Source organism: Notothenia rossii (assembly GCF_949606895.1).
Source record: "Notothenia rossii genome assembly, chromosome: 8".
Taxonomy (NCBI): domain Eukaryota; kingdom Metazoa; phylum Chordata; class Actinopteri; order Perciformes; family Nototheniidae; genus Notothenia; species Notothenia rossii.
The window spans coordinates 51,048,276-51,073,295 of NC_136906.1; the positions used below are offsets into that span (position 1 = coordinate 51,048,276).

General features: G+C 40.6%; 1 protein-coding gene and 1 long non-coding RNA gene across 2 annotated transcripts in view; one reads left to right on the forward strand and one right to left on the reverse strand.

Moving 5' to 3' along the window:
• LOC307016869 overlaps positions 1 to 25,020 on the forward strand; it is a 305,672-nt gene that overhangs the window by 112,211 nt on the left and 168,441 nt on the right. The window lies entirely within an intron of this gene.
• Positions 4,729 to 25,020, reverse strand: part of znf292b (zinc finger protein 292b) — a 37,522-nt gene continuing 17,230 nt past the window's right edge. Inside the window, exons 2-8 of the mRNA XM_079642399.1 lie at positions 19,956 to 20,110; positions 19,688 to 19,766; positions 16,019 to 16,154; positions 14,579 to 14,781; positions 13,144 to 13,280; positions 12,625 to 12,766; positions 4,729 to 11,751 (exon numbers count right to left, since the gene is read on the reverse strand). Of these exons, the coding sequence (XP_079498525.1) occupies positions 5,146 to 11,751; positions 12,625 to 12,766; positions 13,144 to 13,280; positions 14,579 to 14,781; positions 16,019 to 16,154; positions 19,688 to 19,766; positions 19,956 to 20,110 (7,458 nt within the window). The 3' untranslated portion in view covers positions 4,729 to 5,145. The remainder of the gene's footprint in view (positions 11,752 to 12,624; positions 12,767 to 13,143; positions 13,281 to 14,578; positions 14,782 to 16,018; positions 16,155 to 19,687; positions 19,767 to 19,955; positions 20,111 to 25,020) is intronic.

The following is a 25,020-nucleotide window of genomic DNA, read 5'->3' on the forward strand; positions in this document are numbered from 1 at the left end:
ACAATGGAAGACTGTGAATTGATCAAGAGATATAGGCTAAATCGTGAGGGTATGAAACTTGTTGTGGAATTAATGCGGGATGCAATAACATCCCCGACTAACGGGAATAACCCGATTAGTCCGGAAATAAAATGTTTGGCAACACTACGATATTTAGCAACAGGGAAAATGCAACTTTGCAATGCCGACGATTTAGGAATATCGCAACCATCAGTCAGCTGTGCCATAAACCAAACCATCAACGCGCTCTCTAGACCACATATCATCCAACAGTTTATCCGGTTTCCTTTGGACAATCAACAACTACACAGGATCAAAGCCAACTATGCTACTATATACTATAACTACCCATGATTCGCGTATTTTAATGGAGAGCGGTCTGAGGCAGCTTTTTGAGAGGCACCATGTACCAGTTGGTTGTCACTTGCGTTTAACTTTGTCTTCACTTTCATTCATCATGATAGGGGGACTTGAACGGCGGTATGAGCTGTTATTGAAAGTGTTTAAGTGCTGGAAATATGCTCATTGGATAATAGTTTGCAGGGTGCTTTTAATTGCCTCCTTGATTTAATGCAATTTACGTATTTTTATTGTTTGCTCTCTCTCTTTAACGTGCATATACAACGTCATTATCGTGGTCTGCACAAACTTGTCATCATGCGTGTATTCTGCTAACTGCACTGTCCATAACTATTTGATAGGAATACATTTCTAGCCTAGGCTATTTCCTTGTTTTTCGGTGATTTAGTGGACTCGTTTGTGGGATGTTGCGGATGAGTTTCACCGAGACCGCCTGCTCTGAACAACCAATCACCGTACTGACCGCTTCTAAACTCATGCACGAGAATCGACGTAATCCATAGCAACGGCGCGTCACTCTTAGTTCACTCTTAGTGATTTATCCTTAGTATGATTAGGTCTCAGCGGCTTTGTGAATAACTTTTAAGAAAAAACTCCTACGTAAAATGTTTTAGCGCGAGTTAGGAGCACTCATAGCGGTAAGATAAAATGCTTTGTGAATACGGCCCCAGGTTTCTAAGTGGGTCGAGTCTTTCAGCCCCACCTGTAAGAAGAGAAACAAAATAAATATGTATTCAGTTTGCTTTGTATTATTTCTTTTAGGGTAACATTTTGGTTTAATAACATTGTGCTATTTTAAGGAGTAAATAAGAAGTCATATATTTTTTCCTAAATGTTTTCTATACTTACAACTTCTTATACATACTGATATGAATTGATTTACTTTTATACTATGAACGAAGAAAAATGACTCTTTAACAACAGAACAGGAACAAAACACAACTGTGACCTCTGTGCAGCACACACACACCAGTCAGTCCATTTCTGGGGAGTAACTAGTAACCTTGTGCTAGTTATATTAAAGTTGATGTTTTACTATTGGCTGTGTCTGACCTGTCTGAAATGAGCCGAATCCCCAGGAACATGTTGAACCAGACAGTAAGAACACTTCATCCTGAACTCACTGTGCCTGTCTTCATGGACCTGTAGCATAACACCTCCCTGACACATAAAAAATACAAAGTATGTTCATTAAGAATACACACTGTCCCTCCTCTGTCTTTCAATGTACTCAAACTTGTTGAAGAAAAACAATAAGTTTATCGTTACAGAAATAAAAGCTTAATTACTCACCCTTTAATTGTAGATGTAACTTCACAAGTACAACTTGAAACATTTCTCCCGCTTGCTGCTTGGTGCAGGTCAGATCCAGCAGCTCTCAGCTCTCAGAGACATCAACACATAAACTATTCTGTGTGCATAGCTTGCTTTCACATAACTACTAATCTCTCACTTTACTTTCTCGGACATTGTTCTATGCTTTGGATTGCGGACATCCCAGCCATGTTCTCTACCGGGCCTGGTTTTACACACTGTGGGTTTAAGCAATATATAGAAATGATGATATAGGTCGACATTTCTATTTACATCGCTGACATTTGACACAGGTAAATCTTATAGGTATCGCAACAAAGATGACGTTGTCACACAGCGACAAGCTGGACACTGGATCGACCAAATAACTACACACTCTTATTTACATTTGACACGTTATTCAAAACCGACAGCCTGTGTGTTGTTTGCAAAACACTGCCATTGATATACCACACTCAATTATCAAGCCCATGCACCCAGAATGCACATGTTAAAAGCCATGTAACCAATTAGATCACTTAGAAACCTGAGCTTGAACACTTTGTTGTGCACAACAATGGAGGCCACTTTTGGAGAGAGAGTTAGAGGAAGAGGTAAATGCAATATATTGTATTATGTCTTCAGTACCATACAGTAACTATGTTCATGTCATCTTCACTCTCAGTAAAGTCATTGTGTCTGATACATGTTATGAGTGTTGAGAATAAACCTATTTGTGTTTCCACATTGCATGTGTTCATTCATAGTCCATATTTACAGCGTGCTACAAATGAAAATGCCTACAACTTTGACTTGAATGTCTTGTTTATTAATCAACTAATCGACAGTGATTCAATTCAGTTCATGTAAGCCTTACACACACATTCCTCTTTTGAGCGCCTAGTGATAATGGCCTGCATGTCTTTCTGTTCTAACTCAGCTGTCAGCTTCTTAGCAGTTTAGACAAACATCAAATTCATAATGTAGAGACTAATTGGACAAAATAATGCTTAACAACTGTTCCATTACTGTGTGAACTGTATGAGATATTGTTCTCCCGCTTGTTGCTGGGTGCAGGTGAAAGTAGGGCGACAGTTCTGTTCACATCGCTGACATTTGTCACAGGTAAATCTTGCAGGTATGCAACAAACATGACGTTGTCACACAGTGACAAGCTGGACACTGGATTTGCCGACACAGTACAAACCGGAAGTCAGCGAAATAAAGTTATGCAAAGATTACTTGTATTCTCTATAAACGCATATCTGCATGTGAATGCAGAAATAAACGTATCCTCGTCAACATGGGCGCCGGAAGCAGGGGGGCCAAGGTTCATCACGTCAGACTTCTTGTTATCCGTTTTTTAATTCAGAAAACGGCGTTGGTTTCCCGTTTTTTCGTTTTTGATTTAAAACGAAAAAAGGCTGGTATTTTGTTTTTTTTGGTTCAAACGAAAAATCAAACTAACAAAACGTACAGACCTTTTTTTTTTATTAGGTTTTCTCGTTATCCGTCTTTTGATTCAGACAACACAAACGGGAAAACGGCTTTGTTTTCCGTTATTGCGTTTTAAATCAAAAACGGAAAAAGGCTGGTATTTTTGTTTTTTGGCTTTTGGTTTAAACGAAATATCAAACTAACAAAACGTACACGGACCATACACTGACCGCTGTTGTCGTTGTGAAAACAAATGGACCGCAGATACACTGATTGACCGTCCTCATCTGCGCTCTTACTTTGTAAGGTAACTTCCGGTAGCAGAATATGAAAGAAAATATTGTAGTTTTTTTGTTTCTGTTTCCTAGTGATATTTATTTTTGTTTTCGAGAAGTAGAAAATGAAAATCATCCCGTTTTTTAAGTTTAGTAAATCCCTTTTTGACCATGATAAAGAAAAACGCCTTGTATTTAAATTTTGGTTTTTCAATTTTAAAACGAAAATCAAATATCCAGTCGTTTTTTGTTTTTGAATATCCATTTGTGAAAAGAAAACCCAATGACCAAAACATACACTGACCGCTTCCTCAGTTCCTTGATTCAAAAGGAAAATAAAACAGTACCATATATTGTGATTGTATTAATTCATGGGATTAAAAACGTTTCATATTGAGCAATACACTGACTTTCTTAAAGATACTTAAACAGATAATGGTGCAGCACTTCAGTGCTTCACAGACTGCTGTTAGAACTCACCTCGAAGTTTCAATACAAATTATAAGACTAGAGTTAGACAAATTCTGAAGAGATCTGCTGAAAAAAGCACATTCATCTCTGTATAAAAAAATAAAATGACAGTATATCACTACCAAACTGTTAACAGGCAGTGTGATCATTAAAGATCTGTTAGCATTTGTTAGCACTAGCTTAATAATCCAGCCAATTAATAAACCTCTTACAAGAACACTTGTAACAAGAGGTCCAAATATTTCATTGTTCTTTTATTGTTCCAGTTTGTTGTGTGCACTTTCTGAATGTGTTACATTTTTGATCATACTTTTAAAATGCTATACTTTTGTTTTTGAACATGTGCAATATTAAATAATTTATATATACTCCTTTAATTTAATATGCCTTTTTCTTTTTTTCCAAGTGAATTCACAAATCAATAGCTTCTCTGCATCAAGACAACGGAAAAAAGCCTGACCGACACCAAGATGACCGTTAAGGCACCAAGTTCTACATGGCATTTCTTAGTTTAAAAGGATAATTCCACATTTTGGGAAACACATGATTCTTTAGAGTAGATCGATTAAAAAAAACAATAAAGCTATTTTAGATTTTTTTTAGTGTTATGTACAGTAAAACAAAGACAATGTGTTGATACAAGGAATGTCAACGTAGGGAGGCGTGTCGTTTTATGTTTACAATCCCTTTGCCGAGCTAAGCAAAACAATCTAATATCCAAACGACTTCTCGAAACAGAACACAAATAACTTTAAAAATACTGATGAGTATCTAAAACATTTTTGTCGAGATACCATATAACCATTTGTTATTTATTATCCAAAATGAATCCCTAAAGCTGCAGTGTATCAAACTAAATGGCAAATGATTAAAAAAAAACAAGTCAAACTGGTTGTAGAAAACTGTTCATTTAATAACAAGACTGCTGGTGGCAGTGGGTGATCTCAGACTATATAACCAACGCACAATCAACATCTCCAAATCACAAACTACACAATCAAATCCAGTCCAGAGTCTGTTTTTCTGAAGTCCCACAGGGATCAATAAGACAGCAACAAGTCGATCTCATTTGAATTTCAGGTAACTTTTTGACATACGAGTCCATAAATAAAAACATGCTATATACTTTTCTATAATAAAAAAAAAGAGACATTTTACAGATAATACAGTATCATTGAAAAACAACTTATTTTTATTGGATTTGTAAAAAAGATCTAGTATGTCGGGCAGCAGTCTGCAGCAGATTTGACTCATTCTTGTCCTGAGATTCTGCTTTACAAAACCCACAAAAAACAAGTAAGCTATTTTTTCACAATACCACTGTGGGCCGCATGTCCTGCAGCTGTTTCAACATAAGGTCAGAGACCCCTGAAAAGGCCCCATCTATGACTATTTTGACCTTTCTAAGTGATTTCAAAAACTGCCGATTTCTAAACCTGACAGAGGTGCTAGAGGTATTTCTGCATGTCTCTGAACTTTTTTTGGACTGTTCCAGGAATTTTAGGAAAGACATTTCAAAGCCCATCGGTTTGAAAGAGGCCAGCGGAGCGTTCTCGTCCTGCATTACTGCGGGGCAAGAGGAGTCTGATTCATCGTCCCTGCTGTAAAGTACCGCTGTCTTGGTTGTGCGGGGAATTTTCTTGCGTTTCACCGCTTTGCCCTCTAGTTTACGCGGGCGACCTCGTTTGCGTTTGAGCATCACAGAGCCATCAGAACTTTCCTCAGTTGATAATTTGGTGTTGAACAATGTAACAGGGGAGTCTGCAATGGTCCTTTTGCGTAGGACAGGCTTTGAACTTCCATATTCCCCTCCGCCCAGGCCGGTGTCTGAAGTCCCCTCTATGTCCGACAGGTCAGAGGTGTTGTCTGATTTGGAATCATCACTCCTGATCAAGTGGCACTTCTGCCTGGGAAACTTTTTGCAGAATATGAAGTGACTCCTTTGCTGTTCCAGATACTTTTCTGACAGTCCGTGTCCCATGTAATGTTTTAATATGCTACGTTCTGATCTTGTGACTGAATCACAACCTTTAATCATACAGGGGTATTGTAGGGGAAATCTATTTGTGCACATTGAAGATGCTTCCACTTTAGATTTCAAGGAGGGGTTTCCATATTTAGTCCAGTGATTTCTTTTTGCCTTGTCCCGCTTGGTCTCACTTCCCCTCTGTAGGATCTTTTTATTGCTCTCAATGTTTTCCTTCCCATTACTGGTCTTGGTAATTTCGTAATGTAGTCTTGGAGTCTTAGAGTCCCGTTTCATCTTGTCTTCTTTTATCTGTTGATCCTTGAGTTGATCCTGGTACAGGTCATTATGCTTTTTCATGACATGTCTGAGCAGGTTTGACTTTGTGGCATATGAACGGTCACAGCCTTCAACTTCACATTTGAAAGAGGTATTAAGATCAGGTTTGGCCAACTTCATATCTTTATGCTGTTCTTTGACATGTCCGATATACTTCCAGAAAGCAGTGAATGTTGATGTGCATTCTTGGTGGCTACAAGTAAACTTGCCGAGCTTGATGCTTGACAAGATATTGCCAACCTTGTCGAGACTGAACTCATGCAGCTGAAGATAATGCTGCAAAAGGTGGGGAACTTCTTGGAAAACTCTGGAGCAGTCTTTAACTTGACATCTGAATTCAGAAATGTGTGGGATCTCGGCCTCTGGCTGCTGTTGCTGCTGCTCCTCCTCCTCCTCATCATCATCAAAATCCATGAAATCCTCCAGTTCGTCACTCTGGTCCTGCTCTTCATTCACCTCCAATAATGACAAAGCAGACTGGTGAACAGCCCTGTAGTGGAGGATCAGATTGTGCTGGATGGTGAAGGCTGCCACACAACCTTGATGAACGCAGCAATATGGTCTGTACAGACTCATGGCATCAGCGGATTTGGGCTTTTTCTTTTTTGTCTTCTTGGTTCTGTATATAGTTGTCTTGACTGTCTTGACTGTCTTGACTGTTGGCGGCCTGCTGACTGCAGATAGTTTGTCGACAGATGGAAGCCCATTAGCGTGCGGCGTGGCAGATAAAGCCTGAGTGAGAAGAGTTGATACTTTGGGCAAACGGGCTTTACCTCGTTGACCATGTGAGTGTTGAGTGGGCATCTTGGGCAAATTTCTTTGCAGATCATTTGACAACTGTGGTGCTGCCGTCCCTGCTTGTACTAACTGAAATGCTGACGTAGATGTATGAGCCTGCGCTGGTAGAGTCGTTGCTTGATTGTGCATGGGAGCAGTTAGCAAGGGTTGAATGACTGTGGACCGGTTGTCATCTGCAAATGTATGATTAGTTACGTTAATGTTAGTAAGTGATACAAATGCCTTTAATGGGGTATTGAGTTTCACAGAATCTTTAAGTGAATAGAGCGGTGTTTTTTTCTTCGTTGATGAATGAGTAGGCATTGTGGTTTGAGCTGCTGAAGAAACACGTTTTTGAACAGTGGCCTCTCTGCGCAACATATCTAGATCTGTGATTTCTTTCAGGGATAATTTGTGAACCGACTGGTAGTGAGCACGGAGGTTTGAGTTACGAGTAAATCTCTTAGGACAAGTATGGCACTGGAAAGGGGCATATTGGCCATACCTTTTTTTAACCACATTCACCATATCCATTGTGTAGTTGTGAGATTTGGACAGGTGTCTCCAAAGAGCATCACCTGACATTGAGCCAAATGAGCATGTCTCATCCTCACAAGCAAAAGGCTTGACAAAGACTGTTGGGGATCCTGTGTTGACTGTACTATTGCTACATTGTTTCATTGGGGCCAACAACTGATTAGATCTTTCTCTGACCAAGTCAAGCTTTTCTAATGCACCCTGAATTTCTGTCATCTGCTGGTACTGGCTAGCAGATAACGGTGTTGGGTCAAGATCTGCATAAGTTGCAAGGACGCTTGTGGGGTTCAGTACCTCCTGCAGCTGTGTGGAGGACTCTCTGAAACCAGTAAAGCTCTGTGTGTTCAGTAGTTGTTTGATTTCATCAGCGGTTCCTGGGATGATTGTACAGTTCTCTAGCATGATCTCTCCTAGACTACCTTGGTCACTCTTTGCATCGCAAAACATTTGATCAAGTCCATAATTATCAGAGGGATTGCACATTGGGAAAAAAGCCATAGGACTCTTTGAATTGGCATTCGTGTCAGTGTTGCTTGAATGGCCTAAGGTGTTTCTACGTTGAAAGTCACCAGCTAAAATCTGCTCCCGCAGTCTCTTTTTAATATATTGATCAGTTCTCTTCCTTTGAGTCCCAGCCTGCTTGCTGCTTGTGGATGGACTGAGCTGACTATCAGGTAACAACGTTTTCTTCGCCGAGTTAAAATCTGGTGTCTGAACGGTTATATCAGCATTTTCTGTGAGAATCTGAGAGAAAAGTTGGTCGGGGAATTCACTTCCAGCAAATGCATCAGCACTTGGCTGAGGATAATGGGCTGTATTAAACAAGTTGTCCTCTTGCTTCAGCGCAACATTTTCTGTGTGCTGTATGACTGAGCTCCCTGGCAAGCGTTCACCAGCTGAAAAGGACACACAAGAGTTTTGAAACAATGACTGGGAAGCAGGTGTGCTCACAAAAAGATCCGTTATATTGGGTTCTGTCTTGATTTGCTTAAGAATGTCATCATTTGACGCACCATTCTTATATTTTGTCAATTTACTTTTTGAATATTTAGGGGCGGGGTAGACTTTTGCAGCTGTTGAAACATGTGCTGCTGACAGAGCATGCTTCTCCTGATAGACAGCAGCAGGACTGGAAGATGACTGTGGCTGAGCAGCCCTAATCGCTTGCTCTGAATTGAGAAAGTCAAGAAATGATGATGGCAGGTCTGTGTTCAGTTCTGATTCATCATATGGTTTGCAGATTGTACGTTTGGACAAATGGCCTCCGAGAGATTTTGGACTATTGAATTCTCTAAAACACCTGCAACAAACAAATTTTCCATCTCTGATAATAGCTGGCCATTTGGTCCTGCTGCTTCTTTTGGGTCGCTTTTGATTTGCAGGATTGTTTTCAGAGATGACGGTAGCTTGAGGTTGGTTGTTACTGTGGTTTTGGCTTGCATTGTCTAAAGAGGAAAATTGAGACTGCAGATGGTTTGGCATTGATTTAGTTTGTTCTGGTGCCCTGGAACCGGAGATGCTTTGCATTTGTGAAGCATGTGGCAAAATAAGGTCTTCCGCTTGTTTAGAGAAATGTTTCGCATTTTCCATTAGTTGTGACTGCATTGACTGTGCTTGTCGGTTTGTGGTGGAGCCAGTTACAGAGCAGGATGGGAGATTACGTGGCAGAGCAGCACTGGTAGAATTGACTTGTGAGATCACATGTGTGTTAGATGGATAGACTTGGGAGGTGCCACAGTTTTGAATTTGTTTAGTTCCAGGGACTAAGTTCCAATTTTGATTAACTGGAACCTGGGACTGTGCAGTTATTGGATTTGTATCACTTCTTAGCTGAGAGACAACAATAGGATTTAAAACGTTTTCCATCAAGAGTGAAGCATTCTGATATTGGGCAGGTGAGGGATGGGAGTGTAAAGTAGTGCAGTTTAAGCGTGCACCCATATTAATATAAGGAGGTGATCGGATAACGTTCTGCCTGTGAACCCCACCAACTGGTACTCCGTTGTCCTGCTGGTTCTGAACTGGCACAAATGAACTGAGATGTCCAACAGATGATTTGCTCGGTGCCGCAGCATAAGTTGTCTTGATTTTAGTTCGATTTTTTTTCCAATTCTCATAGAACTCCGAGTGAACCGCTTTCATGTGCTTTGCAACACTTTTGGGGGAGCTGTAGTTCCTTGCACATGTTTCAAATGCACAGTGAAAGCGCTCTCTCTGTCCTGGAAGGGGCCCTGTGCTAGTTGAGGAAGTCACAGAGTTTTCCGATCTGTTCCCAGGTAGTGGCTGAGGGGCTAGTGTTGGAGGAAGTGGTTGTGACATTGCTGGCTGTATGGATTTTTTGGCCAGCGCTAACAGGTTGCTACTACACATTGTCCCTTGCTGCACCTGCAGTGTTAAGTTTCCGCCAGTTTTGAAGGCTGTTAGACCAGTATTTACAGCACTGTGAAACACTTGGGGCTGTAGCTGGGCTTGCAAGATTACATTAGCTTTAAATGGAGGTACCGGCTGATTTTGTTGGGGCGGTCTCATACTATCAAAAGAATGGCCACTTGAACCATGTCTATGTCCATTAGGGTCAGACAATTGGGAATTCAAAGGCTTAATCACAGAATTATTCATACTCTGTGTGTAACTGGTGGTTGAAACTGGCACATTTTGGGGCTCTTGTTTTACAGTGTTTATTCCCAAGGTTTGCGCAGGAACTTCGGAAGATTTCATCAAACTCTCAATTGCAACTGGCAGCCTTTCATTATTTGAATCAACCGTGCTCTCTGTGGTACAGTTTTCTTGGGAATTCTCTTGTTTAACGGGAGTGCTGTTGGAAAGCATTTGCTCAATGAGCGAAGGGCCTGGCTGCGTATTCTGTGAGATGTGTTCAGGAGACGTACTTTTGTCTTTGTGAGGGGCATGGGCCCCGTGGTGCAAATCCAGCTGTTGTTGGGAATGGAATACCTTCCCACATTCTGCAAATTTACACGTGAACGTTTTATAATGCTGTGCCTCGTGGTCATAGAGTTTGAAGGCCTCATTGAAAATCTTCCCACACTCTGGAAACATGCATCGCGCCTTAAAAACAGAATGTGTTTTCCTGTGTACAAAGAGTTCAGTGTTGGACAGAAAACTTGCCCTGCAGTTCAACTGAATACAGATGTAAGGTTTCACACCACAGTGGACTTGTAAATGGTCATTAAGATGGGTGACATTAACAAAGTGGCGGCGGCAGTACTGGCAAACAACCTTTTTGCTCTGCATTTCGAGGAAAATCATAGCTTCCTCATTGTTCCCATGACCTCTAACATGTGCAATGAGATTTTTGAAAAATTTGAAGCTGTGTTTACATTTTCCAACAGGGCACACATTTTCATCACCATCTATGGAAGGCCTAGACACTCTGACATTAGCATTCAACCTCAAATGTTTCCCCGAGGAGTCACCATTTTTACGAGGTTTGTATTCTGGCTTGGCCTGTAATGCTGCAATAACAGGGGCAGCTGTTTTAGGATCAGACAGTTGCTTGGTTGTTTTCATGGCCATCAGCCTTTCCTTGCTTGACTGTTTGACATGGGATGTTACGTGGGGAAGCAATGTGTCTTTTGAGGTAAAAGTTTGAGCACATATTGGGCAGCTGTATACTCCACCGCTCAGATGAGTTTGTGCATGGCGTACGATCCTGTGGCCGAGAAACTCTTTGTCACACAGTACACAGTACTGCATATACGCCTGCCAGTTTCTGAACCTGGCAGACATTAACCCTTTCTCTCTCAGTTTCTTCATCTCTTTGTTTTTTTGTTTTTTGTCTTTTACATCTTTCAGTTCATAGGTGCCACTGCCTAGGTGGTCCAGGATATTCGCAAACCCCTCACTAAAATCGTCCTCTTCTTCGGGGTCCTCGGGTTCATTTAGCAGGTCTATGGATGAAACAATTGAAGCTTCCTCACCCATGAGTGCTAGACAATGGCGCTTGAGTGTTTTCCAGTCCCAGAACTCCGGGTCGAAAGGCCACTGGGTTTTGAAAACTAGCAGGAGCTCGCAGCGTAGAGAGTTGGGAACAGGCCTTTTGTCTTCATCTACCTTTTGATCTGGTTCATTGTAAAGAGTCTCCACGGCGTAGTATGAATCCACTGTTGGCTCCAGGAGAAACTCCGTCAGCTGGCAGGCTCGCTTCACTTCCAGGTCAGTGGGAAGCAAGCAGGAAATAGTTTTACACACAGTGGCCTTGGTGTTCCCATCATCGGATTCCATTCGCAGAGCCCTTATACACATCTCGATGCACACTGGAAGTCCAACGCTGTCAATCTACAAAAAAGAGGAAGAATAGTAATTTAATGCTGCCAAACATGTGGAGCACTATTAATTAAGACTATTAAGAGATAAAAACAAAAACACTTAAAACTAAATCAGTCAGTGTTGAGGTGTATGGCAAAGTTACCAACTTTTGTTTGCTAGTTAATTTCTACATTAATAATAAAATAAATACTCTGAATCAGAGTAAATATACATTTTTGATACAGTGTTCATAGGAAATCCACACATTTGACTTTTGAGAACATGTAAGGAGTACTCAACGCAAAATATTGTAAGAATGGCCCAATGTGGACCTGAAAGGTGGCTTTTAAAGCTTTCTCCTCGAGGCGGGGGCAGTCTCTGTAGTCTGCGCTATCCAACCCTCATCCATAGGCTCAGTATCAAATACCTGTATCAAAAACTAAATTAACTTTGTATTTTCTGTCTCTTTTTTGTTGTAGTGCCTAGGCCTGATGTGAGAAAACATGGCTGCATGTAAAAACGCAGGATGATAACCACATCATTCTGGAAAGTTTTCAAACTTAAGGATTATACAAATGGAGAGTGAAATAGTTAATTATCATGACTTTCTATTTGTGCGGTTGGAATTTATTTACCATGAAACTGGGTCTTCTTATGAATTCATGTTAGTCACATGATTCAAAGTTGAACCTTGTTGCAAATGCTAAAATAACCACCCTCAAACACACATGCAGTGAGAATTTGATTCTAAAAATATTGCTTTAAATGTAAACATGCACAAGATAGAATCAATGTATTGGAAAGTTGTGTGGGGGACAACAATAAAACATGATTGTTGAGTGTAACATGTCATTAAGGGTGGCCACACTTTGATAATACCAAAACAGCTGATTGATTACTGACCTCTGATTGGATGACCTTGATAAGGAACAGGATATGGAAAACATTTTTGGAAAGTAAGGACATCTGACGACATCGGTCGAGGAAGGCCTGCTCCGACGGCTCCAATCTCTTCAACAGCTTGCTCCAAAACAGAGTGAGCTCCCTGGTTTGAAGTAAGAGGATTCATTGCAAATTCAAAATGACTGATTGTGACCACATTTCTTAACTATACAAACCACAATGACACACACAGGTTCATAAACCAAGGACACGCAGTGTGGATTAACAACATACTGATTATTCAGACATGTTCTGCATGTAACTAACAACTTTATGTTTCTTCACACTGAAATATTTCAGACAAACACTGTCAACATAGTATTACTAGGATATATATATATATATATACACACACACACACACACACACACACACATATATATAAAAATACAATTAATTAAATAGTGCATACTAGTTAGTGAGATAAAAAACAGCCTTGTTAGACTGCAGATTGAAAAGGTCTGACATGCGTCTCCTTACCAAGCACAGTCTGTGTCTCCTTGGAAAAGCTGGCGGGTCAGGAAGGCCGAGCACAGGCTGAGAGCCGCCCTCTCGTCTCCATCTGACTCCAGGTTGCAGATCATCTCTAATGCATCTCGGCAATCCTCCTTTGATAGCTGCACAGATAAACACAATGTATACAGTAAGGGTTCACTGAAGAACAATGTGCATTATGTCGACTTAAGGAAACACCCGCAAGCTTCAGCATCAGATATATTTAAAACCAATAGTAGTCATCAAAAATGCCTCTAATGTGGACAGCTTAGCAACATTTTTTTGTTTTGTTTAACAGTTTTTATCGAGATTGAATTAGAAAAAATATATACATTCAACAGCATTGCATGCTACCCCTCCATCCCACCATTATAGAAAGTTAAATAATTATATATATAATAAATATATATATATATATAAATATATAATTATTTCAAAAGTAGCAGTCTATAAAATCATTTTTAAATTAGAGGTAGCTTGTACTGTTTAAATGACATTCCCAGAACAAATGACTTTCTTCACTTCTAAAAGGGGTAAATTAATACTCTTTTCAAAGCATCTCAAAGCAATGATAAACCTGTGAGTTGGATGTAGAAAAGTCAGAATCAATTTTCAGAATTTATAGATTTATTTTTATTTGAAAGTAAATTCAGATTGAACATGGTAAAAAAACAAGAGAGGTTTAGCAAAAGAAAAACACCCTTGCAGTAATTTAGGTGGATTTGCCATATCTCTGGAACCCATTGGTCGATTTTGGTGATTGACACCTCTTTTGAACCGTTAGAGCCAATAGAGACCCAAGTTCCTAAATCCATCTAAACATTACCCATTAGTGAATGAGAGTGAAGCGCAGCCAGCATGCCCAAAACCGGAAGATCTGATCCACTCTACATTTATTGTCATAAATGTTATGATGGATTATCAGTAATCAAGTGACAGAGACTTTGGATTAACCTTCAGCACCGTTTATATGCGTTTTAATGCCATTGAACACAAGTCTTGATCAGAAAACAGCAAAGGTAAGACGTATTTGCAGCTTTGGCACCGTAAAGTGAAATGTGTGTTGTCTTTCCTGGCTTCGCTGCCGTGAGTTTTGGTCATACAGTGATGATACTAATACCAATGGAATCTGTGGAGTCTCAGCTTCCATAAGAGCTAATTCAGAGGCTTGGTATTACCCTTGCGTTTTGTTTCGCTAAAAATTGTTAATATTGTCTGATAGCTGAGTTTCTTCCCGTTTCGGGACCCCCTTGAAAACGAGATGGTGCATCTCAAGGGGTTTATCCCAATGAATAAAAATGTCTATATAAGTGGGTATGACACATTAATAGGTTGTTCAATGTTAAGAAGCCCTGAGACACAGTTTCGTGAATAGTGTTGTGCCACCGCCGGCATCATGCTTAATTTGAGCTGCCCTCACCTCTTCCATCAGCTTCTCCTGTTCTGAGGTAGCACAGAGGCAGACGAGGTGCATCTGCTTGAAAGTTCCCCTCCCTTGGAAGGCTGGACATTCGGAGCAGGCCTGTGCCAGCAGGGCACCCTTCTCCAGCTCAGCATCCTTCATCAGCTGCTTCACCCTCATCTCCAACAGCACCGGCCCCTCCTGCACCAAGAACTCCTCAACTGAAAAACAATAGGAAAACGTATAAGTAATCTGTTTATTAAGATTTTATAAGTTGTGTTTTCAGAGTACCCTGCCAGAAAAGCTGTCTGTCCCAGGTAAACTCAGAGGAGCGGCATGTGGCGCGAGAATAGCTCGATTGATCGGTTTTGTGGAGTTGAAGCATTTATTAGTACCCTGTATCAAGATTGAAGAAAAACAAGTGACATTTGAATTTTTTAGAGAGGTTTAGCAGAAAAAACTCCACCTCTGGGGTTATTTGGGTGGAAATGGGCGTTTTAGCCGTTTCTCTGGAACCCATTGGTTGATTTTGGTGATTGACATCTCTTTTTAACCGTTAGAGCCAATAGAATCGAAGGAGAATTTCCACATACACACCCACGTTACCAAAAAAAAGTGGGGGCTTTGCACATGCAGGTTTGCATCAGAGTGAACCTATCTCTCGCTCTGATATCTGGAAACGGAAAAGGTTTATTGCTGATGGATTATCAGAAATAATTTCAAAGTGACAGACACATTGGATTAACCGATGGATTAACTTCAGCAGCGTTTTTATCGTTTTAGTGCCATTGAAGACAACTTTTGATCAGACAACAACGAAGGGAAGAGATATTGCCGTTTTAGCTACCTAGCGCCGCGTATTGTGATGTCTGTCTTTGTTTATAAAGTCGCGAGTTCTTATCATAGAGTGATGATGTAGGTACCTATCGATTCTGTGTCTTCTCACGATGCTAATCGATGGGTTGGGTGTGCAGCTACGATAAGTAATAAGGGTGTTATGAGTGAGTTTCTGTGCAACCGCCGTTAGCATTTTTTTGTTCGTGGCTAATTCATAGGCTCAGCGCTAGCTTTGTGGGTTTAAAAAAAAAAAAGGTCTGTTAGCTGAGTTTCTTCCCGTTACATGGACATAAAACATTCATAGTTTATTAAAATATTAAGATGCCCTCAGACACTGTTTCCTGCAGATGATGCGTTTTTCCGCCCGGGGGGATGGGATTCAACAGGTTAACTCCAAAAATCTAAATGTATTCATATCAGTAATGTAATACTCCACAAGGATTTATAATCACCATATATTCAAAATAACATGTTATGTTCAAGACTCAGGCTCAACATAATTGGATAAATAGAATAATGCAATAACTTCACAATTATTCCCTTAATTTGTTGTTCTATTTAAGTGATCCAATAACGGCCATGACCTGCGTATGGTGTCTGAAAAGCAGAACAATTACTGACCTTGTTCAGTCTGGAGGGTTTCTTTGGACAGAAGGCCTTGCAGGGTCCAGTTGGTCCAAACTCCATCATACTGGCCCAGAGCAGAGAGCAGGGACAGCTGGGGGAGTCCATTCTCCTGCAGCTTACTGGAAGCAAACTGCACACAACAGGAACACTCCATGACTTCCAGACACAATGAAGAAGGTGAGGGAGTGTCTGAAGTCTACATAGTCATGGTTTTGGTAGAGTTGGAATTGCAATTAAAAAGCAAGTTTATGGAAATCTAATTAGCTCAACTAAAGGCTGTGAACCCAGAATATGATGGAGTGAATAAAGTCCTATTTCCTTACTTAAATCAAAATACCTTTTAACAGTGTTTAATGCAGTTTGTGGACATGAGCTGAGGGGTAGACAGCAGTGTTTCCCCTATGTACAAATAGTGGGGGCGCAGCGCCGCTGCTGAAGTATGAGCGCCGCTGCTAGGGGGCGCCAGCAAGGTACCCAAAAAAAAAAGAAACCTGTACGGTGGGCGCTAGGTTAACTAGGTAAAATAAGATATGAATGAACAACAAAAATAAAACTAGAGAATGCAATTCCTGAAGAAATTGCTAGTGGGAATGCTTTATGCGGAAAATGCGACGCTAAACTGCTATGCTGAAATGTAATGTGTAAGAAGAAAGTGAAGAATTTAGATTGAAATGATACATGAACACTGGGGGCTTGATTGTGTGATGAGAGAAGAAAAGAAAGTAAAAAGGCTTGGAAAAGCAGCAGAATATTTGAACTGCAAACTTCTGAACTAACTTGATGGCGAATGATCTGTCACCATGGCAACGGCATTTGACGACAGCCCATAATACGCTTAGATGCGTTGATGGCTGCATCGTTACCAAACCTGTGAAGTTCTAGGCTGTTTGTTGTATTTTCACTGAAGTTATGAGAAAACCGTGTTTCAAGGCGAGCGTTGTGTTGCCATGGCAACGGCATTTGAAGAAATCTCAAAACTGTACCGTAGATGTCTTCACGGCTGGACTGTTGGCACACTTGTGAAGTTTGAGCACTTTTTTAACATTTGCATAGGAGTTATAGCGAAATCATGTTTTATGGCGAGGGATGCGTTTCCATGGAAACGGCATATGGTGAGATCTCAGATTTGGCGTAGAGCTGTTGAGGCATGGACTGGTGATATACAAGTGAAGATTGGGGGACGATTGGACAGTGTCCATTGGACTTATAGCGACATCATGTTTTATGGCGAGGGATGCGTTTCCATGGAAACGGCTTATGGTGAGATCTCAGATTTGGCGTAGAGCTGTTGAGGCATGGACCGGCGATATACAAGTGAAGATTGGGGGACAATTGGACCGTGTCGATTGGACTTACAGCGACATCCTGTTTCATGGCGAGTGGTCCGTCGCCATGGCAACGGCATTTGATGACACCCCATACTACGCTTAGATGCGTTGATGGCTGCATCGTTACCAAACCTGTGAAGTTCTGGGCTGTTTGGAATATTTTCACTGAAGTTATGAGAAAACCATGTTTCAAGGCGAGCATTGTGTTGCCATGACAACGGCATTTGAAGAAATCTCAAAACTGTCCCGTAGATGTCTTCACGGCTGGACTGTTAGTACACATGTAAAGTTTGAGCACTTTTTGAACATTTTCATAGGAGTTATAGCGACATGTTTTATGGCGAGGGATGCGTTTCCATGGAAACGGCATATGGTGAGATCTCAGATTTGGCGTAGAGCTGTGGAGGCATGGACCGGTGATATACAAGCGAAGATTGGGGGACGATTGGACCGTGTCGATGGGACTTACAGCCACATCGTGTTTCATGGCGAGTGGTCCGTCGCCATGGCAACGGCATTTGATGACACCCCATACTACGCTTAGATGCATTAGCTGCATCGTTACCAAACCTGTGAAGTTCTAGGCTGTTTGGAGTATTTTCACTGAAGTTAAGAGAAGGCGAGCATTGTGTTGCCATGGCAACGGTATTTGAAGAAATCTCAAAACTGTCCCGTAGATGTCTTCACGGCTGGACTGTTTGCACACTGCTATCTGAAGTCTGCTGTTCTGAGCATGTCAGTTGGAGTGATGACATCATCGTGTTCCATTGCACAGGTGTTTATAGTTGAGCTAATGAGTTGCCTAGACTTCAAAGGCTTCATTGTTCTGAATGAGAGTTGAACCTCTTACATGTGAACGTTTTGTGGAAGAAACGTAACAGATATCTGTGAAATTTCAAAACGTGAAGCATGTCAAGGAAGTTGCGTATCTGAAGTGTAATTTGTGTAGTTTCGGGTTAATAATGTGGCCTTTTTGGAAGTTTAACTAAAGGTGTGCGGCTGCTGACGTGAGGAAATATCTGCCTGAAATTAATATGGGCTTTAATGGAGACATGTTGAACGTTTTTGTCACTTCATGCCCTCAAAAAGCATTTTGTTTAATTATTTGTCATTTTTCAAGCTACGAGATGTTTTCCTACGTTTGACATGATAAATTATGTCTCAGGAATGTAGGGTTTGGGAATTATGGCAGTTTAAAAAAAATATATGAACGCAAATTTCAAGATGTTCTACCCTCTAGCTGTGACATCACGCACTCTAGTTAATGTTAAAATGTGAAGAAAACCTCTAAAACAAGGTCTGAACAATGTTTAATATCTCTAAAAGTAAGAATCAGATTTAAAAGTTGTTTAATGTCAGAAAGATGTGTAACATTTTAAAGTTGGAATGAGGTGTCTGAGCGAAAGTATGAATGAACAGTTAGCAGTTGAATTGCATGAAGATTTGTTGAAGTCTGAAGATTTTCTCCATTGACTTCAATGTTAAAAATGTGATGTATTATGGGATGTATCTCTGGAATTATGAAAGTTATGAATGAGAAAATTAATAGCCATCGATTCCCGACCAAGCTGAACGTTTTGATGTTTGAACGGAGTTTCTGCGATGTTCAATGCGAGAGGAGAAGAGGGCCAAAATACCGGCGGAATAATAAACTTTTCGTCCGTAGAATAACAGTTGGAATGCTGTTAAACGCATTCCCACTAAGTAAGCTACATTTATTTGTCATTGGCTATGGAAGGTTATTGGTTATGTTCATATACTTATTTGATTATTAAAATGTAAACCGATCTTTTTCATATGGGCGTTTTAGAGTTGTACCCCCTAGATCAGGTCTCTAGTAATTCTGTGCTCAAAGTGCACCAGATTGAAGCATTTTACTGTAAAATGTAAAAAAAAAAAAAATACCCCCAGATCCCGGAGGATGTGACATCCACCCCCCAATTTGAACATGTTCATACAATACTGAATACATTTGAAGCCATTTTGACGTCTATTACCTATGTCAATAAGTTTCTGTTTTTGCAGTGTATTTGTCTTTTGTAGAGATTTTTCATTTATTCTTTACACATAAAATGTCGCCTAAAATCTCACCTAGGGCAGCAAATTGTCTAGAACCGGCCCTGGTACGAGGCCTCAAGAGCCTTTCTTGTGCTGACACATAGAAACAAATTGGCAGGGCGCACTTCGCACGCACTAAAAAATTCCACGCGCTCCACGCTCACATTATGCTGGGCCCACGTGCCTTAGCACCGCTGCTATGACTCCATCCTAGGGGAAACACTGGACAGTGTTATTTTCATGGGTTGAAAATCCAAATGAGAATACTCTGCTTTACCTGTACAGAAGACTTGTATGCTTTCCATAAGACATCAGGAACATCTGTCTTCAGTGAGAGCAAAAGCTCTAATAGACTCCTGCAGGACACATGAGCAATGAACATAGGCATGACATAGATTTTTAACCATGGGCAACTTAACTTTGACAGAATTAAGAAAGCTAAAATTTAGCTTATGAAACAGGGTTGCATCCAGCATATTGATGATTGACTTTACGTTAAACCCTACATCTATCTGCAGTTAATTACATCTTTATGGGGTACTTACAGTGAGAGCTTCTCAACCACAAGAAGAACATTTCCACACTCCAATGAGAGGTAAGGAGAAGCTTGTGCGTAACTGTGCAGAGCGACTATGTACACTTCCACCAAGGCCAAAGGCTCCTCCTGTATCCTCCAGCGGCCTGCACACTCCAGCAGCGTCTACAGAGAGGGAACAGTCCGTCACTTACTAAATAACACTTGAACAGATCCGGTTTGCACTGAAAACGTTTACCATCTGTTAGGGGTGTAACGGTAGACGTACCCGTACCGACATTATTCGGTACGGGCCCTTCGGTTCGGTACACGTGTGTACCGAACGAATATAACGTTAAATGTAAAAAATTGAGAACGTGAACAACTTCTCGGAAGTAATCTCAGGTGCCGCGTCGGAGCATTCAGAGTAATTTGCTCACATTGGGTTCAACGCGTCATAGAGCGAGCAAGTCATTTCATTGGACGAGAGGCATGCTATGAGAGCTGGTCAGAAGGATGCGTTCAAATTTAGTCAGTAATTTGAGGAACTGTCGAAATGGCGAACGCAGATAAAGTTGAGCTCGAAAATCCTCCAGCATCATTGAAGTCTCTGATTTGGGAACATTTTGGTTTCTCAGTTACGTACAAGGATGACGGACAAAGACAGGTGGACCGAACCAAAGCTGTTTGTCGGCATTGTTCAACTAAAATTGGTTACGCGGCTGGCAATAATACATCAAACTTGCACACTCATTTGAAAAGGCATCACCCGAACGTGAATATCACCGGTACCAAAATACTGAAGTGCAAACCCAATTCCGCTAGTATTTAAGCCTCCACCACTCGCAAAAAGTTCAGACCGAGCGAAAGCTATTACAAACGCCAAATATCCTTATGTTGCCATGTTAGCAAAGCGCTACCTGGCTGTATCTGCTACCTCTGTCCCAAGCGAGAGGGTGTTCTCCACAGCAGGAGACAAGTTAGTGCCAGCAGATCTGCCCTTTTGGCAAGCAATGTGGACAAGTTAATTTTTCTTTAAAAGGTCCCATGTCATGGCCATTTCCACTGATCATAATTCCATTGTTGAGGTCTACTAGAATAGATTTATATTGTGCAATTTTCCAAACTCACATCGGTTTCTCATACAGCATCTCTGTAAACTACGTGTATTCACTGAATTTCATTCTCTGCCTTTAACGGCTCGTTGTAGCTCCAGTAGCTCCAGCCCCCACCCTCCCTGTGAGCAGTTTGCTCTGATTGGTCGGGACGTTGTGAATCGCGCTAAGCTCCGTGGAGGTGCTGTTTCCTTGTTTAGCGATACACAGCCAAACTCATCCTGAGTACACACAAAGTCACAGCCGAAGTAAAAACAATAAGTGTGGCTTGATATTGAGTAAGAAAAAGGTTGATAAACGCTGTGAGAATGGGTCTGCAGAGAGAATTTCGCCGCGATCCCAACTGTCTGTTATCAGCCTGCAGCCAGGGAGGAGAAATCAGCAGAGCTGCATGCATTGAGTGTGTGTGTGAGGAAGTCTGTGGATTGGTCAATTTGGACCAATCAGCTTAACGTAACGGCTCCAGAGATTGGTCCGTTTCGTTCCGGGTACGGTTGACATCATGCGTACCCGGAAGAATCAAATGGACAATGACGTATCTCCAACGAGGCGTTTTGGGGAGGTATTTTCTGTGTTAGAGTTTTACTCGCTACAGGGTGTACTTCGAGGGTTTGTGACTCTGCAGACTGTTTACATGCATAAAAACATTCATAACACAGAAGGGGACGGGTAATAACCAGAAAAGCATGACATGGGACCTTTAAAAAAAACATGAAAATACAATGACAAGCAAGTCATAATGTCAAACTGGCTGCTTAGGTTCTAGTACAGTACAGTTCAAATACAGATTATTTCAGTTCATCGAAATGCTGCACCTTAATGTTTATTTTATTATATTTTGTATTTATTTTAGTGAATATTCACAGTTTAAAGTCCTTATCTTACATTAAAAACTTTTTTTGGCAGTTGATTTCTGGGGGGTGTATGCAACAGATAGTCAATGTATGTTTCTTTATTTCATACTGAATAATATGTAAAAAAAGGAAAAATATTAGGTCCAATAAAAAAACTTTGCTTCTGGAAGCAGGCCATTTCGTGACGTCACGTGTGGTTCCCGGCTGCCGCTGTCTGGCTCCCTGCTGCCGTCCGGATCGCACAAATCGCTCCCATTTCTCCCGTAAAACCTTCTCTTTCGGGAACAAATGAACGGTAAAACCATCCCGATTGGTGTTGCTACACCCGCCAACGACACACCTCTTCACCATGATCCGGAAAAAACAAGACAAACTCGGAGATAAACACTGATACACAAAGTTGACATGCGGCTATACCAGCAATGCTACACTGTGTGATGCTGGGACGGGCTGAACTCACCAGGATTCGCGGAACCACACGTGACGTCACGACACAGCACCAAGCAGCGGCAAGTTTGAATCCAGACTTTTCTGGATACCTCTGAATTTGACCCATTTTCCCGATATTAACAAGTGATTTACAGCAAATAGGAAACGATATTCGATCTATATCACGTGTTACTGGAATAAGACCCAACAAGTTAATGCATTTTGAAACAGTTCTATGATCTTTCAGCTACAGTAAATTACGCAAGATAAGGACTTTAATAACAATTCAAAACCCGAAACTAATAGTTTATGTTTTGCGAGTACTAGTACAGTAAAGTTCAAAAATGGATTATTTCAGTTCATCTAAATGCTGCACCTTAATGTTTATTTTATTATATTTTGTATTTATTTGAGTGAATAAATTATTCACAGTTTAATAATAATTAAAAATATATATATATATATATGTTATGTGATAATTTTTTCTGCTGTACCGAAAACGTACCAAACCGAACCGTGACCTAAAAACCGAGATACGTACCTCCACTGACACCGACTTGTATCCACCCCAGAAAAACATTATGCATTAAATTAATGCACATCATGTGAAAAGTATCTTGTTCTTTTTTTTATTGAAAATCCTGAACATGTTCCACATTTCTTCCCCACACTACCTCTTTTAAATCAGCACAGCTCTCCACTTTAAATACAGTATATAGTATCTGTCACGTTTTATTATTTTTTACGGTACTCAGTTTCGAACGTAATAATATTTTGTGTAAATATTGTCTTTATTTTTTATATGTTACAATAGTCTTTAAATAGTTGTTATGATAGTATTATATTTGTTGCCAAGTATTCTTCCTTCCGTTTATTTTTAAAGCACCACTTATACCAGAGCAAATTCCTTGTATGTGTAAAGCTGGTCATAAAACCCATTCTGAAGTTTTATAGAAAATATTTATTTCCGATTGAAACTTTTTTCCCATCAGGAGTCAACACAAAACGATGCACTTTGTAACCAAAAGAAAACACAAGGAAAACAACAAAAGACACACCTTATCATCATTTGTTTTAAACAAAGGGACATCTTTTTATAGAATTATTTTATCCATCATTACAATTCCTGAAGTGTGAGCGAGCCGACACCGGGTTCAACTTTGACCTCCCATTTTTACTGCTGACTTGTTTAAACACATCGATAACTACATTCATACACTTTTTCACCAATGATTTTCAATGACTTTTCCATGACTTCTCAATGACCGTTACCTAATTTTCCATGACCAAAAAAAACCCCAATGGTTTATTTTAAGATGGAACAAGAAAATAAGGTCTCCATATGAAACATGTTGTGCCTATCTAAAAACAAATCAAATAGTAGGCTTACTAGCGTCTACACGCTTAAAGAGCATCTTGCAGGTTTTTATTTTTTCTACATTTATGCTTAAACTTGCTTGAAAATTACAATTAAAAAAGTGAATGCAGGATTTGATATGTTTTACGAGACATAAGGGCAGGAATTCAGAGGGAAAGGAGCAATTTTGAGCTCTGCTCTTAAAAACGGCTTTTTTTTTAAGGTCATACGTCAAACGCGTCATAGTACATCACACAGGGGACACATCTCCGCTCTCTGACCACGGGTATAGTAGAGTTGCGTTGAGTAGAGCGGTTGTGTTTTAAGGAGCTGGTATTTTTCGGTAGTTTTACATTGTATTTCACTATTTGTAATCATGGTGCAGTATTGTGTTTGTGCAGGTTGCACAAATACCAGCCTGTCAGGACATCGAGTCCAAAGTAAAAAGGACCGGAGCTAAGATAGCTGCCCAGTTCTCCACTGGTTCTCCTCACACCACAGCTCAATTTCTCTCCGATGGCCATTATTTCTTCTAATCCTTGGCTGCTCCTGGTCTCTTGGACGCCTAGCAGGCTCATAATTATAAGGTTGTGGTCCGTCATATGCATTCGAATATTCATGTTCAACTTCTTCTGTGTCTTCTGTGTCGAAACTAGCATTGGGATCCATGTTTATTAATACGTTACACCGGCCGCTCTCCCCTTTGTGTCCCCCGTGTTACGTCACACGCGGGAGGTCACGTGCCGAGGCTTTTTTATGCGGAAGTGAACATTTCTTACAAAAACGACGCCAGATGTCACTGTAGTGTATATTTCTGTATATTTTTTTGAAAATCTAGTGTATTCATAATTTTCCTACACATATATTCACAGGTGTCTTTAACCTGGAAGTTGCTCTTTAAAGCAACTGTAGTCAGGGATGCAAACTCATCAGGTATGAAAAAGGTGACAAGGATCCGAGCCGCCCGACCCCACGGAATATCGGCTTTAAAATGAGGAATAACAGAGGATTTAGCAGTCAGAACAACTAAAGCAGCAGTGTAAATAATAACAGAAACGCTAAAGCAGGGGTGGGGAACCTTTTTCCTCTCAAGGGCCATTTCAATTTTTACAACATCCTTCGAGGGCCGTACAAATTATTGAACTCAACATCTGCTTAAAAAACTCAAATCACAGCCCATTCATTTCGCGTTTCTTTCATGCTGTGCAAAGAAAAAGCAACCTCTTAATCCAGATATTTGACCATGACCCGCGCATTCATGCACCGTGGCATGACCACCAAAACAGAAAGATATGGACACAAGATGTGTGCAAATGTATTTAGTTTCATATCCATGTGGAC